Source organism: Capsella rubella, unplaced genomic scaffold, assembly GCF_000375325.1.
Source record: "Capsella rubella cultivar Monte Gargano unplaced genomic scaffold, Caprub1_0 scaffold_1, whole genome shotgun sequence".
Lineage (NCBI taxonomy): Eukaryota > Viridiplantae > Streptophyta > Magnoliopsida > Brassicales > Brassicaceae > Capsella > Capsella rubella.
Window position 1 is genome coordinate 9,727,888 of NW_006238923.1, and position 24,662 is coordinate 9,752,549.

The 24,662-nt window shown below is 34.7% G+C and overlaps 5 protein-coding genes across 6 annotated transcripts; 4 read left to right on the top strand and 1 right to left on the bottom strand.

Annotated features, from left to right (window-relative positions):
• The first annotated feature begins 2,132 nt into the window (after positions 1-2,132).
• On the top strand, positions 2,133-6,083 carry LOC17899272 (putative leucine-rich repeat receptor-like serine/threonine-protein kinase At2g14440). Its single transcript, XM_006306938.2, has 9 exons — positions 2,133-2,388; positions 2,877-3,932; positions 4,269-4,416; positions 4,598-4,669; positions 4,827-4,898; positions 4,972-5,043; positions 5,158-5,235; positions 5,338-5,519; positions 5,607-6,083. Exons 1-9 carry the CDS (start codon positions 2,316-2,318, stop codon positions 5,732-5,734), a joined length of 1,881 nt encoding a protein of 626 aa, XP_006307000.1. The 5' UTR covers positions 2,133-2,315; the 3' UTR covers positions 5,735-6,083.
• Positions 6,084-6,364: 281 nt separating this feature from the next.
• Positions 6,365-12,255, top strand: LOC17900892 (tyrosine--tRNA ligase 2, cytoplasmic). Of its 2 annotated transcripts, none has more exons than XM_006306747.2 (21): positions 6,365-6,453; positions 6,809-6,887; positions 7,207-7,360; positions 7,485-7,768; positions 7,845-7,941; positions 8,106-8,211; positions 8,301-8,383; positions 8,462-8,607; positions 8,794-8,899; positions 9,079-9,138; positions 9,261-9,277; positions 9,398-9,484; positions 9,817-9,970; positions 10,311-10,594; positions 10,675-10,771; positions 10,852-10,957; positions 11,035-11,117; positions 11,200-11,342; positions 11,462-11,567; positions 11,779-11,838; positions 11,942-12,255. In XM_006306747.2, the coding sequence occupies exons 2-21, from the start codon at positions 6,829-6,831 to the stop codon at positions 11,960-11,962; spliced, it is 2,253 nt and encodes a 750-aa protein (XP_006306809.2). In that variant the 5' UTR covers positions 6,365-6,453; positions 6,809-6,828; the 3' UTR covers positions 11,963-12,255. The 2 variants fall into 2 exon arrangements, with proteins under 2 accessions (XP_006306809.2, XP_023644719.1); XM_023788951.1 differs by having other exon boundaries at positions 6,435-6,453; positions 6,815-6,887.
• A 2,289-nt stretch (positions 12,256-14,544) lies between these two features.
• On the top strand, positions 14,545-15,453 carry LOC17896678 (ethylene-responsive transcription factor 12). Its single transcript, XM_006306062.2, has one exon. It carries the CDS (start codon positions 14,648-14,650, stop codon positions 15,221-15,223), a length of 576 nt encoding a protein of 191 aa, XP_006306124.1. The 5' UTR covers positions 14,545-14,647; the 3' UTR covers positions 15,224-15,453.
• A 2,590-nt stretch (positions 15,454-18,043) lies between these two features.
• On the bottom strand, positions 18,044-18,770 carry LOC17900770 (ethylene-responsive transcription factor 11). Its single transcript, XM_006304545.2, has one exon. The coding sequence runs from the start codon at positions 18,701-18,703 to the stop codon at positions 18,197-18,199; it is 507 nt and encodes a 168-aa protein (XP_006304607.1). The 5' UTR covers positions 18,704-18,770; the 3' UTR covers positions 18,044-18,196.
• Positions 18,771-24,138: 5,368 nt separating this feature from the next.
• Positions 24,139-24,444, top strand: LOC17899270. The gene is given in 1 exon segment (XM_006306281.2): positions 24,139-24,444. A coding segment is annotated over 1 exon segment (306 nt).
• Positions 24,445-24,662: the final 218 nt, after the last annotated feature.

Here is a 24,662-nt window from a genome sequence, read left to right on the forward strand (position 1 = left end):
CATACAAATTTTGCAGTATCAATCCACTGGTGAGTTCTTATTAGTTATTATTGTCTTATGATCAGTTTTTGTTCATTTCGACACACCTTTATGTATTTGTGGAAGTTTTTGTAGATATCTCGGTTTAGTCGATAATGATATGTGTTACTCTACTAGATTAGTGGTGATAGATATGTTGTAGAGAATGGAGAAGGAGAGCAGTTTTAGAAATGTTTGATTACATAAAAAGACCACTAGTAACATTGACTTTTTTAAGATATGTTTTCAATTATAGTAAGGAGTTTATATGTATATACTAAAAAAAGATGAATGAATGGGCAACGACGACTTCAGATTTGGTCCAAAGGAAGGGAAGGGACTCAAAGAAGTGGGGAATGCTTTTGATGTGTAATACCGAAGATTGCGCATCAATCAATGTTATAAAGTCAAAACTCAAAGCTAACCGGAGCTTACGACCATTCTCAGCCGTCCGATTAAAAAAATGTCAAAAAGGTTACAACAACTAGCATTTCTGGTGACCCCCGAGACCGGGAATGTTCGTCACGTGACGGTTTCGTTGTCGTTCCCACCAAACATTTATCGTTGTTATTCTTACAAACAAAACCGTTCTTAAACTAATGTTCCTAAACTAATGTTTAAATTAAATATCAACAAAACACTGATTTGAGCTGATTAAGTCTACTATTAATTGCAACAACTACAAAAACTACCTCCACCGACTCCACAATTTCATATCCATTGTTTGTTTATTTCCTTTCCTTTTGGTCTTCGCTCCACAAACTCCATAGGTTATATCCATAATTTGGTACATCATTTTTTTTTATTTTTTATTTTTTATCCATAGGTTATACTCCATAGGTTATATCCATAATTTGGTACATCTTTTAATCACCATTTTCTTAATATATATATATATATATTTAAAATTTATCCGAAACACATAAAATTAATAAAATATATATATGGGACTTTGCCATCTAAAAAAATTACACTAACTAAATAATAATTGAAATTATTGTGGAAAGATTTGAATCTTAGTTTCTCAACTATAAGTTAGTTGTAAATCTATCACAATCATATAAAAATATATGAATAAAATTCTAATAAAATTGAAGGGATTCGATATGGTGGAATGAAGCAATTCATCCACAGTTTTTTTGTTGGTAATTTTGTCCCGTTTACATAGAACATAACGTAATTAATCATTGAAAATAAACAGTTTTTAAAGAAAAACATACAACTAAGGTGGAAACTGGAAAGAGAGGAAGTAACTTTCTTTATTTATTTTATATATTTTTTTTCATTATTCTTTAGTCATCACTCGTCATTTAGCAATTAGCATACAAAAGGTTTTGTTAAAGTTAAAAGATTCTAATATTCGACAAAGATGTTTTCGTTTTCATACATTTTGTAACGTATGAATTTGGGTTTGAACCCTTCTCTATTCCCGTGATGGAGTCATGGAGATATAGGTGTGTGTGATCAGTGATCACGATTATGAGTTACGACGTTTGTGGGAACGTTGTAATTCTAGGAGTTAGTATATGGGAGTGTTACTAGGGGACATTAACAAGTAGTTATTCATAACCTTCTACTCATTGCTGAGTCAAAACTAGATTGACCAATACTAAAAGTCTAGAACTAGCTAAATATGTTTGCTTTAATTAATGAAATGCAACGAGACTTGGTATTCGAGAATTCTCATTGAATATCAACAATGTAAAGCTTCTTCTAATTAAGACAACGCCGAAGACTAGAAACTAGAAAGGATGCGAAAGGAGAGCTATATAGGCAAATAGGGAAGGCAGGCATGGGATAATAATGTAAAACTTGTGGACGAGGAGGACATTGCCAAAGCATCATAATAAGATCTCGCTACAGCACATTTTGAGCTGTCGGATTACACACACACTTTTGACTATGATCACTTGTGTACACATCAAAACATTTGATTATTCCTCTTCTAATTTAATTATAATCATAACTTCATCCACAAGAATAAAAACAAAGAAAATTAAATTAAAATGTTTTTTTTTTTTTGTGTGTAAAGAGGTGGGGAGCATTTAATTAGAATTAAATATATAATTTTTCAGTACCGGTAGCTTTTTTACCTGCACTCACGTCCCTCTGCTCTCTCTCTCTCTCTCTCTCTCTCTCTCTCTCTCTTTCTTCCCTCAGTCTTACCGAAAAGGAAAACAAAACAAACGAACCAAATCAAGTTTTGTGCAAAATGGCGAAATGAGACGCTTTTTGGTAGATAGATTCGTCAGACAGAGGAGCTGGTAAGTTTTGGGATTCTTGAAAGATCAAAGAAGATGCTTCGATTTATCCTCCCATGTCTTCTCATCATTTTCTCTTTTGGTCTTCCCTCTTCTTCAGCTCGTCCAGGTTCGTTTTTTTCTTCTTCTTCCAGATTTTGACAACTCTCACTTTACTTGTTTTTGGCAACTTTTTACTTACTTCCAAAGTTCAAATTTTTCCGGATTCGAAATCTTCTTGATTTGCATTTCACTTGGATTACTACTTGTTTCCGATCAATACTTTTGTAAAAATTGGATTCAGAAAGCTCGAGCTTGAACTAATAGCTCAAGATTTACGAATTGCTGTTTCTTGAAACCATGTAATTTAGGAGCATACTGATCTGCGTCTAGATGTACGATTTTTTTTTCTTTTTCTTACATTGACCTGTTTTTTAAGCGCGAGCATCAAAGCAAATGTTTTTCTTTTTTACTCTGGAAGCATGTTTCTGATCATATGAACAGATACATTTTGTGGATTTGTTGAGTATCTGGTCACCATTACTGTATTGATGATTCCCATTCATCCAAATGTTTTTCCATGAACCAAGGATTTAGTTTTATCTTGCAATTTTTCAGCTCCATATGCTTTGCGGATTAGTTGTGGAGCTCGAAGAAATGTTCGAACCCCGCCTACTTATGCTCTTTGGTTCAAGGATATTGCATACACTGGAGGCATACCTGCCAATGCTACATCACCTAGTTATATTACTCCTCCTCTGAAGACACTTCGGTATTTCCCAATCTCCGAGGGTCCAAACAATTGCTACAACATTGTCCGAGTGCCAAAGGGACACTACTCTGTGAGGATCTTCTTTGGAGTAGTGGATCAGCCTAACTTTGACAAAGAGCCTCTCTTTGACATATCTATTGAAGGGACTCAGATATCCTCTCTGAAATCGGGTTGGAGTAGTCAAGATGATCAAGTTTTCGCTGAAGCTCTCATGTTTCTTTTGGGTGGGACAGCTACTATATGTTTCCATAGTACAGGTCATGGTGATCCTGCTATCCTTAGTATTGAAATTCTCCAGGTTGATGATAAAGCTTACAACTTTGGTGAAGGTTGGGGCCAAGGAGTTATACTTAGAACTGCCACCAGGTTGACTTGTGGTACTGGGAAGCCGAGGTTTGATGAAGATTACAGTGGGGATCATTGGGGTGGTGATAGGTTTTGGAATCCTAGGAGATCTTTTGGTAAAGGAGCTGATTCCCCAAGATCAACTGAGAATACCATTAAGAAGGCCTCAGTTTCCCCAAACTTTTATCCAGAAGCACTATATCAGTCAGCTTTAGTGAGTACGGAAGACCAACCCGATTTAACATATAGCCTGGATGTGGAACCCAACAGAAAGTACTCAGTGTGGTTGCACTTTGCAGAGATTGATGCTACAATCACTGCTGAAGGAAAAAGGGTGTTTGATGTTGTAATAAATGGTGATACTTTATTTGAAGATGTGGATATCATAAAGAGGAGTGGTGACCGATATGCAGCACTTGTTCTCAATGCAACAGTGACTGTGAGTGGAAGAACTTTAACAGTCGTTCTACAACCCAAGGCAGGTGGTCTTGCTATTATCAATGCAATTGAGGTCTTTGAAGTCATAACCGCTGAGTTTAAGACATTAAGAGATGAAGGTACACTTTTTTTATGGACACTTTTAAGGTTATCATTTCATTGCTGTTCTTTTTCACAAATGCTCATAAAGTTTGGTTATTTGAAAACGAAAATGCATCTTGTTGTCAGCTGCCGTTTCCATTGTTGAAAGAATGGAATTTGATTTTATGTAATGTCATTCAAGTAAATTATTATTCGCATTTGGTAATCTATATAGGGTTAAAATTTGCCAATCACTTATGGTTTATTCCTTCTAATAGCTCTTGAATATCAAGCTGGTTGTTTGCTTTCTTTCTGGATCATTGGATTATGATTGCATGCAACGTCTTATACTTACTAGCCACTTTTTGTTTCAGTCGGTGCATTACAGAAAATGAAAAAAGCTTTAGGACTTCCATCAAGGTTTGGATGGAACGGTGACCCATGTGTTCCCCCACAACATCCTTGGAGTGGAGCTAATTGTCAGCTGGACAAGAACACCAGCCGATGGTTCATTGATGGACTGTATAGCTCGTTTCTCTTGTTTTGTGCATATACATTAGTCACATAGTTTATATGATATCTATGCATGTACATAAGCTAGAGATTACATGAACTCTTTATATTTATTTGGGAAGGATCTCTCTTTGAGTTTCCAGTCTTTTATCATGTTTTTGAATAGACAAAACCTTGTTTTCCTTTGCAGTGATCTTGATAACCAAGGTCTGAAAGGTTTTCTACCAAACGACATATCGAAACTAAAACATCTTCAGAGCATGTAAGTCAATACATTCATCGAAGTCTCCCCCAAAATTTATATGTAAACGAATGATTTTGTTATCTTCTTCAAGAGAAATGACTTTTCATGTCATTAATATTGTGGAATTTCTCCTTACAGTGAAAGCATCTTGATCAATTTATTTTCCATATTTCAGAAACTTGAGTGAAAACAGCATTCGTGGAGGAATACCTGCATCACTTGGAAGTGTCACGAGCTTGGAAGTTTTGTAAGTAATAATACTTTATGTGTTAACTTTTCGATTCTGAACCCTGAAACTAAATCTTAATTCTTCTTTGCAGGGACCTCTCCTACAATTCCTTCAATGGATCTATCCCTGAAACCTTGGGAGAATTAACATCCCTGCGGATTCTGTAAGATTATCCAGTTTCTATTGACATTTTTCTTTTTCTTTGGTCCATATCATTTTCAGTAGCCAATGGAGTTAATATGGTCAAGCAATATAAAATCTTTAATTATGTTTGTAGGAATCTCAATGGAAACTCTTTGTCAGGAAAAGTACCAGCGGCTGTAGGTGGGAGGCTGTTGCATAGAGCAAGCTTCAAGTAAGAAAATTGAAACAGAGACAAAATGTCTTTTAAAAATACTAGAATGCTGTTGGAAAAAGCACTCACTTACCTGGTAACTGTCACTCTCTACCTCTGTAGCTTCACAGATAATGCAGGTCTTTGTGGAATCCCCGGGCTTCCAGCTTGTGGACCTCACCTTTCTTCTGGAGCCAAGATTGGGATTGCATTTGGTGTTAGTCTAGCATTCTTATTGATCGTTGCATGTGCAATGATATGGTGGAAAAGGCGACAGAACATTCTTCGGGCACAGCAGATTGCAGGTAGAACATTCATTTCTGTCTTCTGCACTAGGAAACTGTAATTAGTCTATGAGAAAACTTATATGAGCTGTACTGTAAATATGGCAGCAAGAGGAGCTCCGTATGCAAAAAAGAGAACACATGTATCTCATGACATCCAAATGTCACGGCAAGGGCACAATAATCACGGCCAAGCTCGTACTGCTGTGGAAAATGGACCAAGCTTGTTGTCGTGATTTACTTCTCTGGAAGTTCAATCTTCTCCTGGTTAGCAACACGAATCCCAAACCCCCACAAGGTCAAAATGTTCATATCATGTCTACCACATTGCTCCCAACATGAAGAAGACCAAAGAGGAAATACATTTGTAAATGGTCTTGAGTGCTTTTAATTATCGCAGGAAGTGAAACCGGTTCTCTTAGAGATATAGGATTCGATTTTTCGTGTTATAATTTGTATGGGATTAGTCCTTTGTTTCTTTTGTCTGGTGGGAGTTTAGAGGATACTTAGAACATAAAAGTTATGGTTTAATATATCATTTACACATGTTAGGTGAAAACAACGGAAACATCAGTTTTTGTTAAACCAACTCGGTCAAAGCTCGACTTTGTTACAAAACTGAAACTCTGAAATATTCATACATCTAAATCCAAATAAACCAAACTCAAAACAGCACTTTGTCCCCAAGAAGTATGGCTTCTGAATGAGATGAGCACAAGAATCTTGAACTGTAGTAATAACTTCTTCCCTGTTTCAGTAGGACTTGCCCCACTCTGCCAAAGAACCATAATAAACCGGGAACTTTAGTGAACCGGATCAAACCGGGAGTTCTGATCTATTTTTCCTTTTTTTTTTTTTTTGAGTCAAAAGGGTTTCTTCTCTGTTTCTTCTTTCCTCAAGGTTTCAGACATTTCACGGCGTGAAACACCAACGCCTACGAGAATCAATCGCAGAGGTCAGTTCAAAATATTCTTCCCATTCGAATTCATTTGTGCTTTTATTCCCAGAACTCGTTTCTCTGTTGGGTTATATTTGGAGATTTTTCAATAGGAGTTCTGAGTTTTAGGAGTCAATGCCAGTTTCTAGATTGAAATCGATCTAAAACACTCAAAGCCCAGATCGAAATATATGCTAAAGGTACCAACTTTTCATAAGTGTGAGTAAGTAAAACAAAAAAGAACAAGAGCTTGGAAACAATATAGATAGAGGAGAAGATAGGATAAGGTGTTACTTCTGTCTGACTCCTTTCTGCATAAAGTTTCAAAATTTGAGTCCATTTTTTTTGTTTTTTTTGTGTTTTTGATTTTTAGAAACAGCTCCATCGTTAGGTATGGAGGCTCTTTCTATCAATGCACCAACTCAGGCGTCTTCATTGGCCTCCGGATTACAGTAAGTTTCTTCTCTCTATATCACTAGCACTTTTCTTGCCTATGATCCAAGAAATGGATGAAGCCAATAGCGATGTTATAGTGTTAGTTGATTTCCTCTCTAGTTTCTTCCGCATGTTTTAGATTAGAACTCTGGGATAAAGGCACTATCATTAATTTACATCCTCCAATTCATCATCGAATTAGTTGGTGATTTTCCTTCACCATTCACATTTGTAGTTATAAACCTCAGGAAAATAAATCGAGATACTTCATTTGTGAATCTTCCAGTTTATAATTTGCACTTGTTAGCTAAGCAGATTACATCTTTATTGGTTCAGGATAAGCGAAGAGGTCGAAAAAAGATACAATGTAGTTAGAAGTGTTGGCGAACAATGTATACATGATGATGAGCTGAAGGATCTTCTGGCTAAGAAAGCTGCTCCAGTTTGCTACGACGGTTTTGAACCATCAGGGAGGATGCATATCGCTCAGGTGATTATGTTTCTTATATTCTTGTTTTATATTGCTTAGCATGCATTGGAATTCTTTCATTTTTCTTTCATTTGTAAGTGAGAAGCTTCTGCTAGTGCGTTTAACTCTGATATTACGTTGACAGGGACTGATGAAGATTATGAATGTGAACAAATTGACTTCTGCTGGTTGCCGAGTGAAAATTTGGATTGCAGATTGGTTTGCGTATATGAACAACAAGTTAGGAGGTGATTTGAAGAAAATCAGGATTGTTGGAGATTATTATAAGGAGATATTTCAGGCAGCCGGGATGAACACTGAGAATGTAGAGTTTCTGTGGTCATCCGATGAGATCAATGCTAGAGGGGATGAGTACTGGCCTCTTGTGATGGATATTGCGTGCAGAAATAGTCTCGCCAAAATAAAACGGTATACCCGCGTTTCATTTATGCAATTATGTTAATGTGATGATAAACATTCATGAGTTGTTTCTTGGTCTGATCAGGTGTATGCCTATTATGGGTTTGAGTGAAACTGAGGAGCTGAGTGCAGCTCATATTCTGTATGTATGTATGCAATGTGCTGATACCTTCTTCCTTGAGGTACTTTAATACTAATTTCGTATAGGTTTCTTCCACGTTTAGGCTTGCTCTCACTAGTCGTCTTAAGATCCCTGACAATCTGTTTCTAGCTGCGTTCTGATTTATCTATATCAAGTGCATCTACCTTTTTAACTTTTCTAAAATTGTTGTTGAAACGTTTGCAGGCTGATATTTGCCAGCTTGGGGTTGATCAGCAAACTGTAAATTTGCTAGCAAGAGACTATTGTGATGACACTAAGAGGGGAAACAAACCTGTCATCTTGTCCCACCGTATGTTCTACATTTTCTATTTGATTGATGTTCTATTGTGTATCCTTTCAAGTATTCTTCTTATAATCTTTATCTGTAACGGATGGTAGATATGCTTCCTGGTCTTCAACAAGGGCAGAAAAAGATGTCTAAAAGTGATCCTTCATCTGCCATCTTCATGGAAGATGAAGAGGTAAAGTAGCTAGTTCAAATAACCAACAGAGATGAGCTGTATAGTTATTGAGTGGTGTTTAATGATCTTAAATTCCAGGCTGAAGTTAATGTGAAGATTAAAAAAGCTTATTGCCCTCCGGATATCGTGGAAGGTAACCCTTGCCTTGAGTATGTCCAATACATCATCTTACCCTGGTTCAGTGAGTTCACAGTTGAGCGAGATGAAAAGTATGGCGGTAACAGGTGAGTCTTTACCAGTTCTTCTAGACCCTCTGTGTTTAGTGTTTGGTTTCTGGGTTTACTCTCAAACTAATGGCTGCCATGAAATATTCTCTTTGGTCAGATTTTCTCATAATTCATGTCTCTGTTTTCGGTTTATTTAGCAATGCAAGTTACTTACCTATGAAATGATAATTTTTCAAATGACAGGACTTTCAAAAGCTTTGAAGATATTGCTGCTGACTATGAAAGCGGCAAGTTGCACCCTAAGGATCTGAAGGACGCTCTGACAAAAGCATTGAATAAGATACTGCAAGTGAGTATTTCCTTATGTTACAGCAAGATGGTTTATTAACAAACATTTAAATAATATGTTTCCCTTTTGTTTGGATTTAACTAAATTATCATGGAACATAGAAATTATGTCCTTTAGGTAAATAGGTCATTGATTTTAGGTTTTTAACAATTTTATTTTGGTTTTTACCCACATTGCAGCCTGTTCGTGACCATTTCAAAACCAACAGCCGGGCTAAGAATCTGCTCAAACAGGTCAAGGTAATAAAAATGTCTTTCCACTCATTTTAGGTTCAATTAGTTACTTATAGATATTGCCTGGACGTTCATACACAGGCCTCTGAACTTCTCTCTCCTTTTTGGTTTATCATGTGTTATTGTAGGGATACAAAGTCACCAGGTAAAGAAATTACGGAGCAAGAACCATTCTCAGATGTCAAAATTTTCAGCAACGTCTCTCATTAATCAAACTTTTTATAACCAAAATTCCAATGTAATTCCTGTTTTAATGGTCTATCAGAGTCATCCCAACGGCTCCATCCACAGAGAAGGAGGCTCTTTCCGTCAATACATCAAGCGCAGCATCTTCTTTGGTGGCCGGATTACAGTGAGTAATCTTGTTATGGATTCTTCCGCATATCATATTCCATTTCTTTCATGTTCTGTTGTGTGGTTTCTGAGAAGATAAATTACTTAGAGTGTACAATGTTTGTTTTCTCATCTAAGTTGGTTTTTTTTGTGACTTCTATGTGAAACTTGGAGATAGATTTTCTTGCTTTAATTACTTAATAGTTTCCTCCTGTCATTTTAAATAGACAATTCCGTAAAACAAGGCACACACCCTAGTTCAAGTTCTTCGATTTTTTATCGAATATGTTTGTCAGTTTTCCTATAGTATTATGCACTTGTGGTTTACTGGGTAGCACGCTGCTAATTCAGGATGAGTGAGGAGGCTGAGGTGAAATACCAGATTGTGAGGAGTATTGGTGAGGAATGCATACAAGAAGATGAGCTGAAGAATCTGCTAGCCAAGAAGCCTGCTCCGATCTGCTACGATGGTTTTGAACCATCAGGAAGGATGCACATCGCCCAGGTTGGTTATGAGATTCTGATGTGTCTAATCATAATTGATGTAGAATTTCTCTCGATTTTTAAGCCTTTTGGCTATGATTAGTCAAGGTTGAAGATGCAGCTTGAGAGATGTCGAGTTTTTAGTTTATTCCATTCTGTGCCTTCATTTTGAAGGATTTTAGAGTCTGAAGGATAAGATAGTTCATTAGAAATAGATGCATTTGCTTGTATATGTACGTAAGTTTCATTAAGTAGATGATTAGCAAAAACTTAAAGCCTTTCTGCTGTTTTGATTACGTTATATATATTTTTTGTATGAGAACTTTATTGTAAATTGTTTCATTGTTGTACTTTCTTAACAGGGAGTCATGAAGGTCACCAATGTGAACAAATTGACTTCAGCTGGTTGCCAAGTGAAAATTTGGATTGCAGATTGGTTTGCTCAATTGAACAACAAGTTGGGAGGTGACTTGGAGAGAATTAGAGTGGTTGGAGAATACTTCAAAGAGATTTGGCAAGCGGGTGGGATGAACAACGACAAAGTAGCATTCCTTTGGGCATCAGACGAAATAAATGGTAAGGGGAATAAGTATTGGCCTCTTGTGATGGATATTGCTCGTAGAAACAATCTCCGTCGCATCTTGAGGTAATTAATTTCCAGTTATTGGTTTCACATATAATGGCGATGAGAATGGATCTGAATGAAATGTGTCACCTTCCTTACAGGTGTGGGCAGATTATGGGACGTAGTGAGACCGAGGTGCTGAGTGCAGCTCAAATTCTTTACCCGTGTATGCAGTGTGCGGATATTTTCTTACTCGAGGTACTTGAAAATGCATTTTTGTATTTTAAATATATACATTTCTATAATTGCTACTGATACTTGTTGTTTGATCTGTGTAGGCTGATATTTGCCAGCTCGGGATGGATCAGCGGAAAGTAAACATGCTAGCAAGAGAATACTGTGCTCACATTAAGAGAAAGAATAAACCCATCATCCTGTCCCACCGTATGTCTCTTTGCATATTTTTGTTTTCTTTCTTTCCGATGTTGTCATCATCTTTAACTGTGTTAATGGCTTTTCAGATATGCTTCCTGGTCTCCAACAAGGACAAGAAAAGATGTCCAAAAGTGATCCCTCATCTGCCATTTTTATGGAAGATGAGGAGGTAAGTAATAGCTATAAAGCTTTCAAAACAGAGAAGAGTTTTTGTAAGTATGAACATGTATTATGATCTTTTTGTCTTCCAGGCTGATGTTAATGAGAAGATCAACAAAGCTTATTGCCCTCCAAGAACTGTGGAAGGCAATCCATGTCTTGAATACGTCAAATATATCGTTCTGCCACGATTCAATGAGCTCAAAGTCGAATATGAAAAGAACGGCAGTAACAAGTGAGTAGTGGAAACAATTATTTTGAATATCTTGGTTGCAACTTTTGGTGCCTCTGAATCAAATATAAGATTTGCAAATTACATCTTAGACTGATCTTTGAAATTCTTCCGACTGTCAGGACCTTCAAAAGCTTTGAAGACATTGCTGCTGACTACGAGAGCGGCGAGTTGCAGCCTGAGGATCTGAAGAAGGCCTTAATGAAAGCGTTGAATATAACCCTGCAAGTAAGTACACTTCCTTCTATTAATGACTTCATTCTCACAACAAACATGAGCATAGTAATCCATATAAGAAAAAGTTGTTTTCTCTTAAGTTTCTGGCATCAACAGAAAATGTAGAATCATCTTGGAACGTTGAAAGTTGTCTCCTTTCAATCGTTCTTTGATCTATATGAATTGTATGCTTTGCTTATCATTACCGATATATGTATCACAGCCTGTTCGTGATCACTTCAAAACCAACGAGCGGGCCAAAAATCTACTGGAACAGGTCAAGGTAATAAAATCTATGTCCCCTCGTTTACGGTTTGATCGAAACCCATTTGATTGTGTATTTTCTCAGACTCTTTCGACTTATCGTTGTACTTTTATTTATTTAGGCTTTTAGAGTCACCAGGTGAGGTTGGAGAAGCATATTTGTGCTCATCAGTACAAGCTGTCGTAAGGATTTTTGGGGTTACTAGACTTTTTACGAAAAAGCTTGCAAATCTCTGAGATATTATTCACTTTTTGTTTTCGACGAGCCTCCTAGAATGGTGATTAAGAAACCAAATTTTGTGATTTATGCTGGTTTAGCTTCGGCTTTAGCAGACGAGAAACTCATTTAAGTTCTTGATACTTTGATCCAAAACCAACATTGTTTTTCTTTTAATTATAAATTTAATGAAATAACGATGATAAAGTTATTGGTTAATGATAGAGACATGGAGTAGAGTAGAGTAGAGGAACCATAACTACGTCAAGTAAAAGAATCCTCAACAGTTACATTACAAGAAGCTCTCAACAGCTACAGCAAATAAAGTTTCGAGCTTATCGAATAAAGCGATCACAGTGACGTGTCGGATAATATAGTAAAGAGGTAAATGGTAAAAAAACAATAGATGGATAGCTGAAAAAAGAAAGATACTACTAGCTCACCACTACAGAAGAAAGAAAAACAAATAGTCAAAAAAGAGGCGCGAAAGTCAGGATCAGGTGTGTGGGAGTGGGAGGGACGGGGAGAGAGAGAGAGAGGAGAAAACACGTCAGCGAAAGAGAGAGAGAGAGAGAGAGAGAGGCATCGTATTCGTATGGTAGTCATGATTTCGTGTGTGTTGTGTTCTGCTTCTGTAGGCAGTCAGCACTTAGACGATGATGATGGTCCTTTTGTCTTCTCTCTCTCTATCTCTCTATCTCTCTAGCTGCACAACAAAGACACGTCATATAGCTCATAAGTATGAGCAGGCTCACGTGAACACGAAAGCCAGATTCTTGAAAATGATTATTGTTACTATTAGCTTTAGCTTAGCTTTGGGATGTAGTAGTATAAATATATAGTAGGGTTAATCTAATAAAAGTAAAAAATAATAAGTTGGTGTTGTCAGAGAGAGAAGTCAGACATCAGAGTGTTCGCACGTGTAGAAATTTTGTTAGATATGGACCAAAGCTTTTGTTCAATCAAAACGACAGAGCCCAAGCCTTGTCACGTGAAAGGAAACACACTTCTTTCTTTTTTAATCAAGAAAAACCCTAATAAATAATAACAAACAAAACCTAATGAAACTCCAGTTAATAAGACCAAAAATAAACCTCGTATGGAAGATGTTTTAAACCCTTGTCTCTTCTTTAAAAATCATAGTATGATTCGGACTAAGTTCCAATTTGGACTAGAATTTGGTAATTTTGTATTACAAAATTATACTGAAATAAAAAAAAGTTTTATCTAAAGGCTAACTGCGTCACTAGGGGGCAAGAACAGACTAATGTACTCCAAGATTTTGCTATATAGAGAGGGTCCCGTAAAAAGATGGGGCTGATTAAATAAATATTTTAGACAAAAAGAAAAACAAAATCAGTCAGAGCTAGCTAGATAGATAGATAGATAGATAGATAGGAGTAGTTGTGTTCAAGTGAACTTATATTAAATGATCTCTCTCGCTCGCTTGTGTACTCGTGCATCATTATAATTATTACATCATAAATATATATTTTATATATGGTGGGGGTGCCAATAAAAAACCCAAAAGAGAGCCTATAAATACTTGTAATATAATAGACTGAAACAAGCAGATACGTGTATATATATATAAAAAGAGATCTATATAGAGTGTATACTGTATAGAGCAGCTACTAGTAGGGTTTACGTCAGCATCCCAATGCCACAGGTCCAGTCAAAGAGGCGGCCCTTTTTATTTTTCTTTCTTTCTTTCTTCTTCGTTTACACCACTTTTTTATTATTTTACTCTATTTGTTTCTTTTTATCATTTCTCAATGGTTGGTTGGTTGCTTATGCTATGAGAAGAAAATGCATCGAGGTTTGTAATTACGATCGATATAGTAGAACCTGATAATGTTTACAAAAGTTTATAATAATTAATACGATCTGGGTTTAATAATTACATTTGCTTGTTATATATTTTCTAACGAGCATTATTAATTTCCTAGTATGGCACAAACCTAAAGCAAATAGCCTTCTGCTTATCTTTTAATGCAGTTCGCTTTAAGAGTGGAAACTCATACATTTGTTTCTATAACATTAACGTCCAATAATCTTCTTTTAGTATAACCAAACTTATTATACTCGTAAATGAATAGATGAGAAAACAGTATTTAGCATCAGGCAGAAGTAATAAGTCCCTTTTTCTATGTCGTACGATTAGTCTATTCAATTATTCACTTTATAAGAGATCTAGTATCTTATTGTGTGTGTGTTTTTTTTTGTATTCTCAAATAATCGAAAACAATATAGTTAGGTGTAAAAACACACGTGTAACAATCTCTCAGTATACCACAGTCACATCGACCAAACAGCACAAAGATCGAACGGTGGTTGATCCTTGCAAAACCTATAGAAAACCTCGATCCTAGTATTGCTTAGAAGAAAAAACTAAAAGATAAATCGTCAAAAGAAGCCGAGGATTACGGGTGTTCTCAACTACAAAACACAACACCTCTTCCTCTTTAAACTCACTCACACACTCTCTCTCATTTTTGGGTCAAACAAGTCAACAAAAGCAAAACCTCTTTCTTCCTTCATATTTATATACTAGTAGTACTCACTAACTCTCTCTAGATTCTCTCATCTTCTCTGATAGAGATTCTCGACGATGGCGTCTACGACATGTGCAAGAGAGGTGCATTACAGAGGAGTGAGAAAGAGACCATGGGGTCGTTACGCTGCTGAGATTAGAGATCCTTGGAAGAAAACTAGGGTTTGGTTAGGCACTTTCGACACTCCCGAAGAAGCTGCTCTCGCTTACGACGGCGCCGCTCGTTTCCTCCGTGGTATCAAAGCCAAAACTAACTTCCCTTCTCCTCTCTCTCTCGACCTTAACCACATCCCTTCCGCTCCCTCTGTCGCAACTCCCGCACCAGATCATAACCAACACAATCACCATCAACAGCTCTGGTTCGCCGCTCCTCCTCCTCCTCCTCCTACTATCTCCGACCACCATCACCAGCACCACCGGATATTTCTACGAACTGGAGTGCTCAACGACAAAACTTCAGATTACACCTCTAACGAAGCGCCGCTTTACTTCGCCGCCCCGCCTAATGCCGCCACGTCACCATCTAATGGTCGAGTGGTAGGGTTTCCTGTAACGAGTCCTTCTCCTTCACCTGCTACGGTGAGACGTGGCCTATCCATTGACCTCAACGAGCCTCCGCCGCTTTGGATGTAAAACAAAAGTATTAAGTCTCGATATAGACGGCGCCGTTTCGGCGGACTTTTGTATACGGCGCCGTTTTAGACAACTTTCGGTGGAAGTATTTGTTTCTTTTTAGCAGATATCTTTTTGTTAGAGTTATATTTTAAGTAGTTCTTTTGTTCGTTATGTAAGAGACGGAAGAGATCGATTGTTATGAGATCCATGTTGCGGAAAGATGAAAAAAACAAAAGAAAGTTATTTAATTATCAGCAAATATTAACAAACGTCTTATTATTATGATTCGTGTGCATGCATCAAAAAGAGAAAATGATAATGCTTTGTTGTTGTTTGTGGATTGCGTTACGACCGTAGCTTATGTCGGTTTCGAGGGGGTTATTGAAATCTTATCGTATTCTATGGCGTGTCGTTGAGTACGGACTGACTTGTGTGCAGCTCTTTCTTTACTTTGCAAGTCCTGTTTTGACTCACGCGCCTCTCTCTGTGTAAGACACCACGACAAAAGACTGAGTAAAGAAGGAAACAAACAAAAGAGATAGAGACTAGTGAGAGACATTATTTACAGAGCAAGCGTGTGAGTTTGGACTTTGGACTGGCTTATTATTCACCTACGGACATGATATGTCTTATTTATATTTACGAGTTTTTCATAAATAGTTTTGCACATTATTTCTACCCGTATGCTGAACAAAAAGTATTCCGATATAACGATTGATAAAATTTGGATTTTTCTTGTTTAGTTGTTTGTTAACTATTTCTAGATGGCTTTAAGTGTTTGTGAGTTTCTTTGTCGTTTTTATAAACCTAAGCTTTATTTAATTATTTGACAAAAGAAAGTCATATGTAATTTGAATTATATAGGGCTTAATAAGTGCTCTTTTACTTGATAGTGTGGCGGCAGTGGCCGACCATCAATTTTTGAGGTTTTTAATCAGTGCCTTTTTCCGTGTATGAATTGGTTCGAAGATATGTCCAAATGGAGAGTCCCATCAAAACACAATCCGTGGTTTTTGGGAATATTTTGGGTTTTGTTATGTTAATAATTTCTGAGTTTTTAACTTTGGTAGTATTGGGTTTTGTTGTGAATATTTTGCCTATTGTTAGTTTATGAATTTAGACTTATTTAGTCATTACTCATTAGCATGATTTCTTCACAAAAATTCATTTAACTGCAATAACTTTTTTCGGGGAAAGTATTAATATATCAAATCTCGTTAAAAAGCTAAACTGAAAATAACAGAGAGACATGGACAAGCTTTTTTCCGAGTGGAGCAAATTCCAACAAACACTACTCTAACGTTAAATGCGGTTTTATGTTTGGTTCTACCTTTTTTGGAGTGGGCCAAAAGAACTGATGGGCTCTTAAGCAATTGGGATCCAAGTTCAGTTTGTGTTAAACGAAAGTCCAACGTTGATGCCTTGATGGCCGAAGGTCAATTAATTTAAACCAATTGTCGAAGAGGCTCCACCTTAAGCATTGCTCAGTGGTTGGCTAACTCTCTGGCAGTTGCGGAGTTATCCGCTTTGAAGTATTATATGGTCTTTTTTGTTTGTCATCTAAAATTATATTATTGAAATCATAACGTATTGAAGGTTACAAACATAAGCCGACTAGAAAACAAGATATCTTTAGAGTCTAAAACCAGTAAAAAACGCAATATCTCTGGAATCTAAAATCCTATGAAAAAAAAGCTAATAACTTAAAATACAATGTTACAATCATAAAAAGATAGAAAATAAAAAACCATTACAAAATCAAACCAAAACGCAAACCTCGATAGAGAATGAGTAAACCAAACCCAACAAGAAAAGCAAACTTCAAGAGATCTTTTGCTAGTACATATCAAAGATATCCTTGGCCAACCATCGATAATCAAATCTTCCTCAAAGAAAATGTCTTAAAAGTAACATAAATTCTATGATATGGTCGACAAAGAACTATTATATGGTCTATACACTAGATTTTACCAAGTTGTATCTTAAACCTAGGCTAGCTAATGCTTTAACTATCCTTAGCTTGTATAACAAATTAACAACATTCAAAGAGTACATAAACATAGTGAACATGTTTACCACAATAACAAGAAATAATTCAGATTTATCACCAATGCATGAGTCCTTTTGCTTGAGTTGGATCACCACCTCTGCTAAAAAAATGTTCTCTTCTCGTGCTCATAAATAACTAGATTAATCAATTTACCTCAATAAATGTATAAAATATATCTTAACCTTCTTCGTATATGTATGTCGAAATAAGCAATTTACTTACCATGTATACAATACAGGGTTAGAAGAAGTAGTCACCTATCTTTATATCTTTCCATATTATAAAGTTTTGTTTCATGACTAGTTATATACATCACATATAGGAAAGTCAGTAAACATATAATTGTTTGACAATATATATGTTTTTTAATTTTTATAACAGCAGATTAGCATATATAAAATAATATACCTTCCTTTTTTTTCCAACAATTATATACCTTCCATGAGAACAAAAAACAATGCAACAATTTATTCTGCAATTTTATATTCAAAAACAACAAAATCTGTTTTTGACAAATCTCATTATCCCAAATAAGGTATCCTATAAGGTATTGTTGTTTTCTGTCAAAAATATAACTAATTGGATGTGGATAAAAACATACGATCAACTTACTTATATGTGTTGATCATAGAGATTGATGCCAAAACAAGAGTATATTATTTATTTTGATCAGAATTACATACTAATCAATAAGTAATAATTAAGACATCGATCAGCAGATTAGAACAAAACACGTTCTGATACTAATATTTCTTTCAAACAAATCTGCTGCTGATGACCAAAAAAAAAAAGAAAAAACAATTGGCACCACTTCTACTTGATTAGTTTTTTTTGGTAGAAACCACTTCTACTTGATGATGATCAAATAATACTTAATCAAGAAAACATTAAAAATTAATTATTCTAAATTATTAATGATTAATCCCCAATAATATAAATGATTAGTTCTCAGGTGGAGGAGGGAAGTTAAGATCCAAGTCCAAGACCACACGTCCTCGTCCTCCTCCTTGTGGGCTACGATCCATCACGACAGAGGACGATTCAGATTCACTCCTGTCATCAAACACCATCATCCCAGACTTGACCTGGATCTTAGGGAAAGGGAATCTTGAACTGATGGCGTCAGATCCGAGGTTGTTGTTGTTGAGACCATGAACGGATGACTCAACGGTGCTATGGCTCTGGCTCAAGCTGAGGGTCTCGTTGGTGGTGTTGTAATAAGTGAAATTGGTTTTGGCTTTGGCACCACGAAACTCAATGGCACGTTTGTCGTAGGCACGAGCCGCATCTTCAGGAGTGTCGTAAGTACCAAGCCAGACCCGAGACTTCTTGAAAGGATCTCTGATCTCGGCTGCGTAACGTCCCCATTGCCTCTTCCTCACTCCTCTGTAACGGACTCCGTTACCTTCGTTGGTTTTGACCACCGCCGTTTTAACTGCCGGCGCCATGACAACAAAAACAAATACAAATCTTTGTTCAGAGAAAAAGAGAGGCTGAGGAAGGAAGAAGCTTGAGAGGTTTTTGTGGGTGAAGTTGTAAGGAAAGAGAGAGATATATATATATAATTAGTTCGAAGGAGACAAAGATAAAATGTAAGTCAACCGCGGTTTTGACTAAAAGGGGCGGCCGAGTGGCAGTTTTGGTAATTAAATACACCTACGTGTCATCTTCTTTTTGTCTCCACGAACGGGGAAAGTGATACTGTCTGATATGGACTCTCTCTTTTTTTTTTTTTTTTTGCTTTTTCTCTTAAATGTTTTTTTTCTTTTCCCTTCATAAAGTTTTTTTATTTTTCAATTATGAAAATGTTTTTTTTTTTTGTGTGTATAAAATGCCTTTTAATTTAATTTTTGGTGATATATGGATTTTTCTATATTTTACTTGCGATGAGGAGCCCACGCGCTTACTTGGCACGTGTCGATTTGTATTGGTGTAAGAAAAATTGGTAAAGGACATTGACGTGCCAAATGATTTATTTCTTATGTATGTGTGTGTACTAATTAAAGCAAACATAATCTTTTACTAAAACCGGGATTTTAATTATGTTACAAACTTTTGTTTTTTTTATGGGAAAGAGTAAAATATAGATACAAATACTATTGAATTGATATGGATTTATCGTTTTTCTTTAAATTTTTACACTTTTTTATATCTTAAAATACTTAAGTGAAAAATGGAGGAGTTTCCATAGCAGTTTTTTGCTTTAGATATTATGAATTGATTGCCTTATTACATGTGTTATTTAATTATAAATTGAAAATTAAATGAAATGTACCATGTTGCCTTATATTATTAATTGATATATATATTATATTAATTGGTATACAATTACTTTTTAATTATTAGTTAAAATTTTACTAGACGAGCTGTCGAAATCTTTCAAATTTTAATACAGTTTCGTACTTTACATCATATTTATTAATTAATATCTCTGCAATATTTATGACAAAGTAATTATAAATCTACAAAAAGTTGAAAATAAAAAACAATTTTAATAAGCTTAACTTACAATAATATATAACTATCATGTTATTTTTAATTTTCGATAAAACTTTATGCTTTGATAGATAGTCACATATTTAATAACAAATTAAAAAGTGGTAAAAATCAAATTTTTTTTTTTTTAATAAAGTAAACATTTTATTCCTAATGTAATTTAGTAGATTAACGTATATCTTTAATTTCTGAATTTAAATTATTTAATTATTTTTATTTTTGGTGTTATTATGTTTAGGTGGCGGCGCTGTAATTTATAAAATTTAAAGATCGGAGTGCTCGAATACGATATATAAATCTACAATAAGTAAACTATAGATATATGTATAGACAAATCATAATATACTCTAACAGGTTATAATTAACCAATTTGTGTACCAAACTACTTAATTCTGTTTTTCATAGCCTATTAAATGAAGTTGAGATATATATCTTTTACCTACGAGTTTCACATTCACATATTATAGAAAAAATTAGGTAAAATAATACTATAAGAGGCGAGCAATATATATATAGTAACCTTATTTCGTTTGCTTAACTCGTTTTTCTTAGGGATTTTGAAAGAAAAAAAAATCTCTTTAGTTTTTTAATTTAACTTATGTGTGGAAACAAATAATAATAAGATAAGTTAATGTATTTTTATAATATTGATATGTGTTTGTACGGGTGACTAAAAAAACATTACTGTCATACTAAAAAACAAAAAACCCCGATTGCAAAATGCAAATACTCAAACTAATCTCACATGCGGCTGATGAATTGCTTGACCAAGTACACATGCAACCATTACGCCCTAATAATTGGTAGAAGAATCAAATTAAACCATATCTTAAAAACAAATCTATTTATAGAGAAGAACAAAGAATGATTACTCACTTATGTGTTACGTTAAAAACGGACATAATTTGACAAAAGCCAAAATAAACAATGGACACAATGTATAGACCAGAGAACACAAAGATCGGATTACGTTGGAACCAAAGAAGACACAGGCCTGCAAAATTTGTCGGTAGAACACACACAGATGAGAATCATAATTTGCATTTGTTAATCATATAGTATATGATACTATAATAATAATACTAATGTTTTGATATATAAAAGAATGAGATTATGTGTTACCGTTCGGTTTCCAGGATTGGCCACCGTTTAGTTCAGATGCAATGCATTTACACGTTGATGTCGAAGTTTTGATTGATTCTTCTCCTCACAATTTCACATTATTAAATTTTGCATTTGGACTTTCAGGCGAATGGACCAATACGACTTACTTGCTCTTCACAGAAATGTTGTACTCTTACTATTTTTTTTCTTCTTTAATACGTATGAAAATTTTATATCAAAACCTGTCGGACGGAGTACCGGCAACTTATTCAAGTTTTCTGAAAATATTTACTAAATAGAATTTTGCACAAATTCAAGAAGTGTTAACATATTCCATTGATAGAAAACTTTGTGATCTATATTTTGTTTAAGGATTTTTCAATGATTTTTGATTTTTTTAAATGTTGTTTTTCAAGATGACATATTATTATTTTTAGTCTTACACACCATCTATGCATTTTCTCGACTATATGTAAAAATGAATCACCCGAACATTACTATTTGACCACTCTTTACTAATTCTAAGCTAAAATTTATATATTTACCTTTTTTCTGAATATTTAATCTTTTAAAAATTTGTATATTCTTTCCCTTTTTTACAAAAAATTTTAAGTAGAAGATAATTCTTTTTTTTGAACGGTTACTAGACATTTAAACTTTAAACAATAACATGAAAAACAATTGTAAAAAAGTAAAGTGCGGTTCTAATGGTAACAAAAAAAAAAATTGCCACATTACTAATAAAATCGCACGATGCGCGGTTATTCTGTCTCGATTCTGAATTTTATTATTGCCCTATTTCAAGTTTCTATTTATTTAAATAGATTTGAATTATTTGAAAGAAAGGTTAGATCATGAAAAGATGAGTTAAAATAAAGAAACCTTTCTCATAACACCGAATATGACGAAAGATAATCGTCTCCAAGCAGACGTAGCTAATGACGATCCTTTGTTAATGATATGATCTTATACTAACGACTTATTCAGCCAGAGGAAAATAAAGAGCCTATCTTTAGTCTTTACACACGGTAAGTCATATCACTCAACTCTATTCCGGATTCATTTCTTTTGGACAACTTTACTATTCCGATGTAATTACGTCTTACGCGCTGAAATGTTTGCTAATTTTAATAATCATATAACTAACTTTTTATGGATGATAGTGTTTTGGAATGTCAAGAGTGGAATATATAACACACAAAACAGTGGTTTGATGCATGAATGAAACTCACATTATAAAGTAATGTTTATAGTATATGCTTTATTAAGTAAGTATCTTCTTTGCAAATCAAATAATTGAACGTGCCGGGAAATATAACAAAAGGAGGAAGAGGAGACTTATTAGGATGTTTTAGAGAGGTATGGGTCAAGAAGGGGGACATTAGAGACATTTTGGATCAAAGCGTGTCCGTCGGTTGACTAAATCTCTCATTTTTATTCGGCTCGTATCATATGGTTTGCCTTCGAAAACCATTTAAAACACATGTTACAATTATTATCAATATGATTACTTTAAGCTTAATTAATTAGTCTCAATTCATAGTATATCTTCTTCTTTCTTTTTTTCATGCCAAAGATATAGTATTGTTTTTGTTTCTTATAGGATGTACGTACGTACAGTCAAAGCAAATTATACGATTCATAAAGAATAATTTGCCGTCTTCCTATATTTACATATATAGAAAACTACTACTCGACAATTATTTTGGTAATACCAATTTCCAAAGCATTTTTTGTTATACTTTCCAGAACATACATGCCTCGGTCTATACCAGTATGCAAGAAAATTTGTAGTTGAGAAATGATGATGATGATTTTTGGTATAAAAATATATAGATATAGGCCTTGAATGGAAGGGCAGATTAAAAGCAGATTAAAAGCAGATAATACACACAATGGGAGAACTGCTATTTTTTCTCCATTCACACAAAATTAATATAATGGCAGTTCAAAAAAGAAAATATTATTAAAAAATAATTGATCTGCTAGCAGATCATAATAAGAAGGATATTGTATTGCACTATGAACAGTAAAAAAGCTGGAGATTTGGAGTGTTTTTAAATGAACTGCTTTTTTAAATAAAATATTAATAAAATTTGATCTGCATTTAATATGCCATATCTGCTAATCTGCTTTTGTTCTGCTGGGTATATTTTAACTGCTTGATCTGCTCTGCCATATTTATTATCTCCATTCAAAGCCATAATATTACCAAAGATGATGACCCATTTTTTGAACTGAAAATAAGGATGATGATAAAATGTAATGTTGTTTTAGTCAAATGATGATATCATTTTTTAACTGAATGTTATTGTAGCATTTTTTGTATTCTCTCTATATATAGCTATGCAACGATGATGAGTTATCAGAAAGAAAAAAATACCACAGCCTAGTATAAAAGTAGACACTATTAGATCATCACTAAATTTTCTAAGACTTTGATTAGTTATATACTATATATAGGCTTTGAATGGAGATAATAAATATGGCAGAACAGATCAAGCAGTTAAAATATACCCAGCAGAACAAAAGCAGATTAGCAGATATGGCATATTAAATGCAGATCAAATTTTATTAATATTTTATTAAAAAAAGCAGTTCATTTAAAAACACTCCAAATCTCCAGCTTTTTTACTGTTCATAGTGCAATACAATATCCTTCTTATATTTGATCTGCTAGCAGATCAATTATTTTTTAGTAATATTTTCTTTTTTGAACTGCCATTATATTAATTTTGTGTGAATGGAGAAAAAATAACAGTTCTCACATTGTGTGTATTATCTGCTTTTAATCTGGCTTTAATCTGCCCTTCCATTCAAGGCCATAAATTGATTCATGCCTATGTGTTTCATTATCCTAATTAAAAACAACTATCTTTATCATTTTCTCAATTAGAAAAGATAGCTATTATTAAACCAACCAAAGTTTTTTTTTACCTTTCATTATGTGACGAAAAACTAAGATAAGCCCTAAGCCATCAAACAAAATTTGGGCCTCAACATACGACTGGGCCTTGGTCTATTTTGTGAATTAATAACCAGTGACCAACGTAGTATCGTTTCCGAGTGATAAACAAGAAAGAAGTACTTCAAGTACATGCAAACCTCATGAACTTTCTCATTCAAATGACGTGATAAACCAAAAATAAAAACACTTAAACACTGTATCCTCAAATGCCCATTACCTTTGATATTAAAAAAAAATTACATTAATAAAACAAGATATGAGCTGTAATCCTTTATCTAATTTGGTTTTAAATAGCTTTGAAAAGGTAGGAACATCATGCAGATCGTAAAGAGTTTTCTTGGTTAAAAAATGTTTCTTCATGTATCTAACATGTCAATGTTTCGCATAACTACCCTCGCTATGCTCATTATCTCGACCGCAATGGGAAGACCTATCTCTACCAACAAATATACATCTCAAGATTTAGATTCTTCCTTAAAGGTGAAATCCAAGAGCTTTGATCTAGCAAAGTTGTATGGCGATTACGGGTTTTGGAACCCGAGCCCGGTTTACGGAGGAGGTTTTCCTTATCCTGGACCAGTTCCTCATGGCAATCTAGGACCGATACAGAGACACAATTAAGAAGCCCAAATGAAACCGGAAGGGTGGTCTTCAACTTTGCTACTTACGGGTAAAGCTTGCTTTTGATATGTGCATATATGGGTGTTTTATAAATAAGGTAGAGCTAATTAATTAATGAAATCAAGGCTTGTGTTTGTACTTACTTACTGGCATACAGATGATGTCTTCGTTTGTGTTATGTACGTAGTAGATACAAATAGTTATATACACACACATCT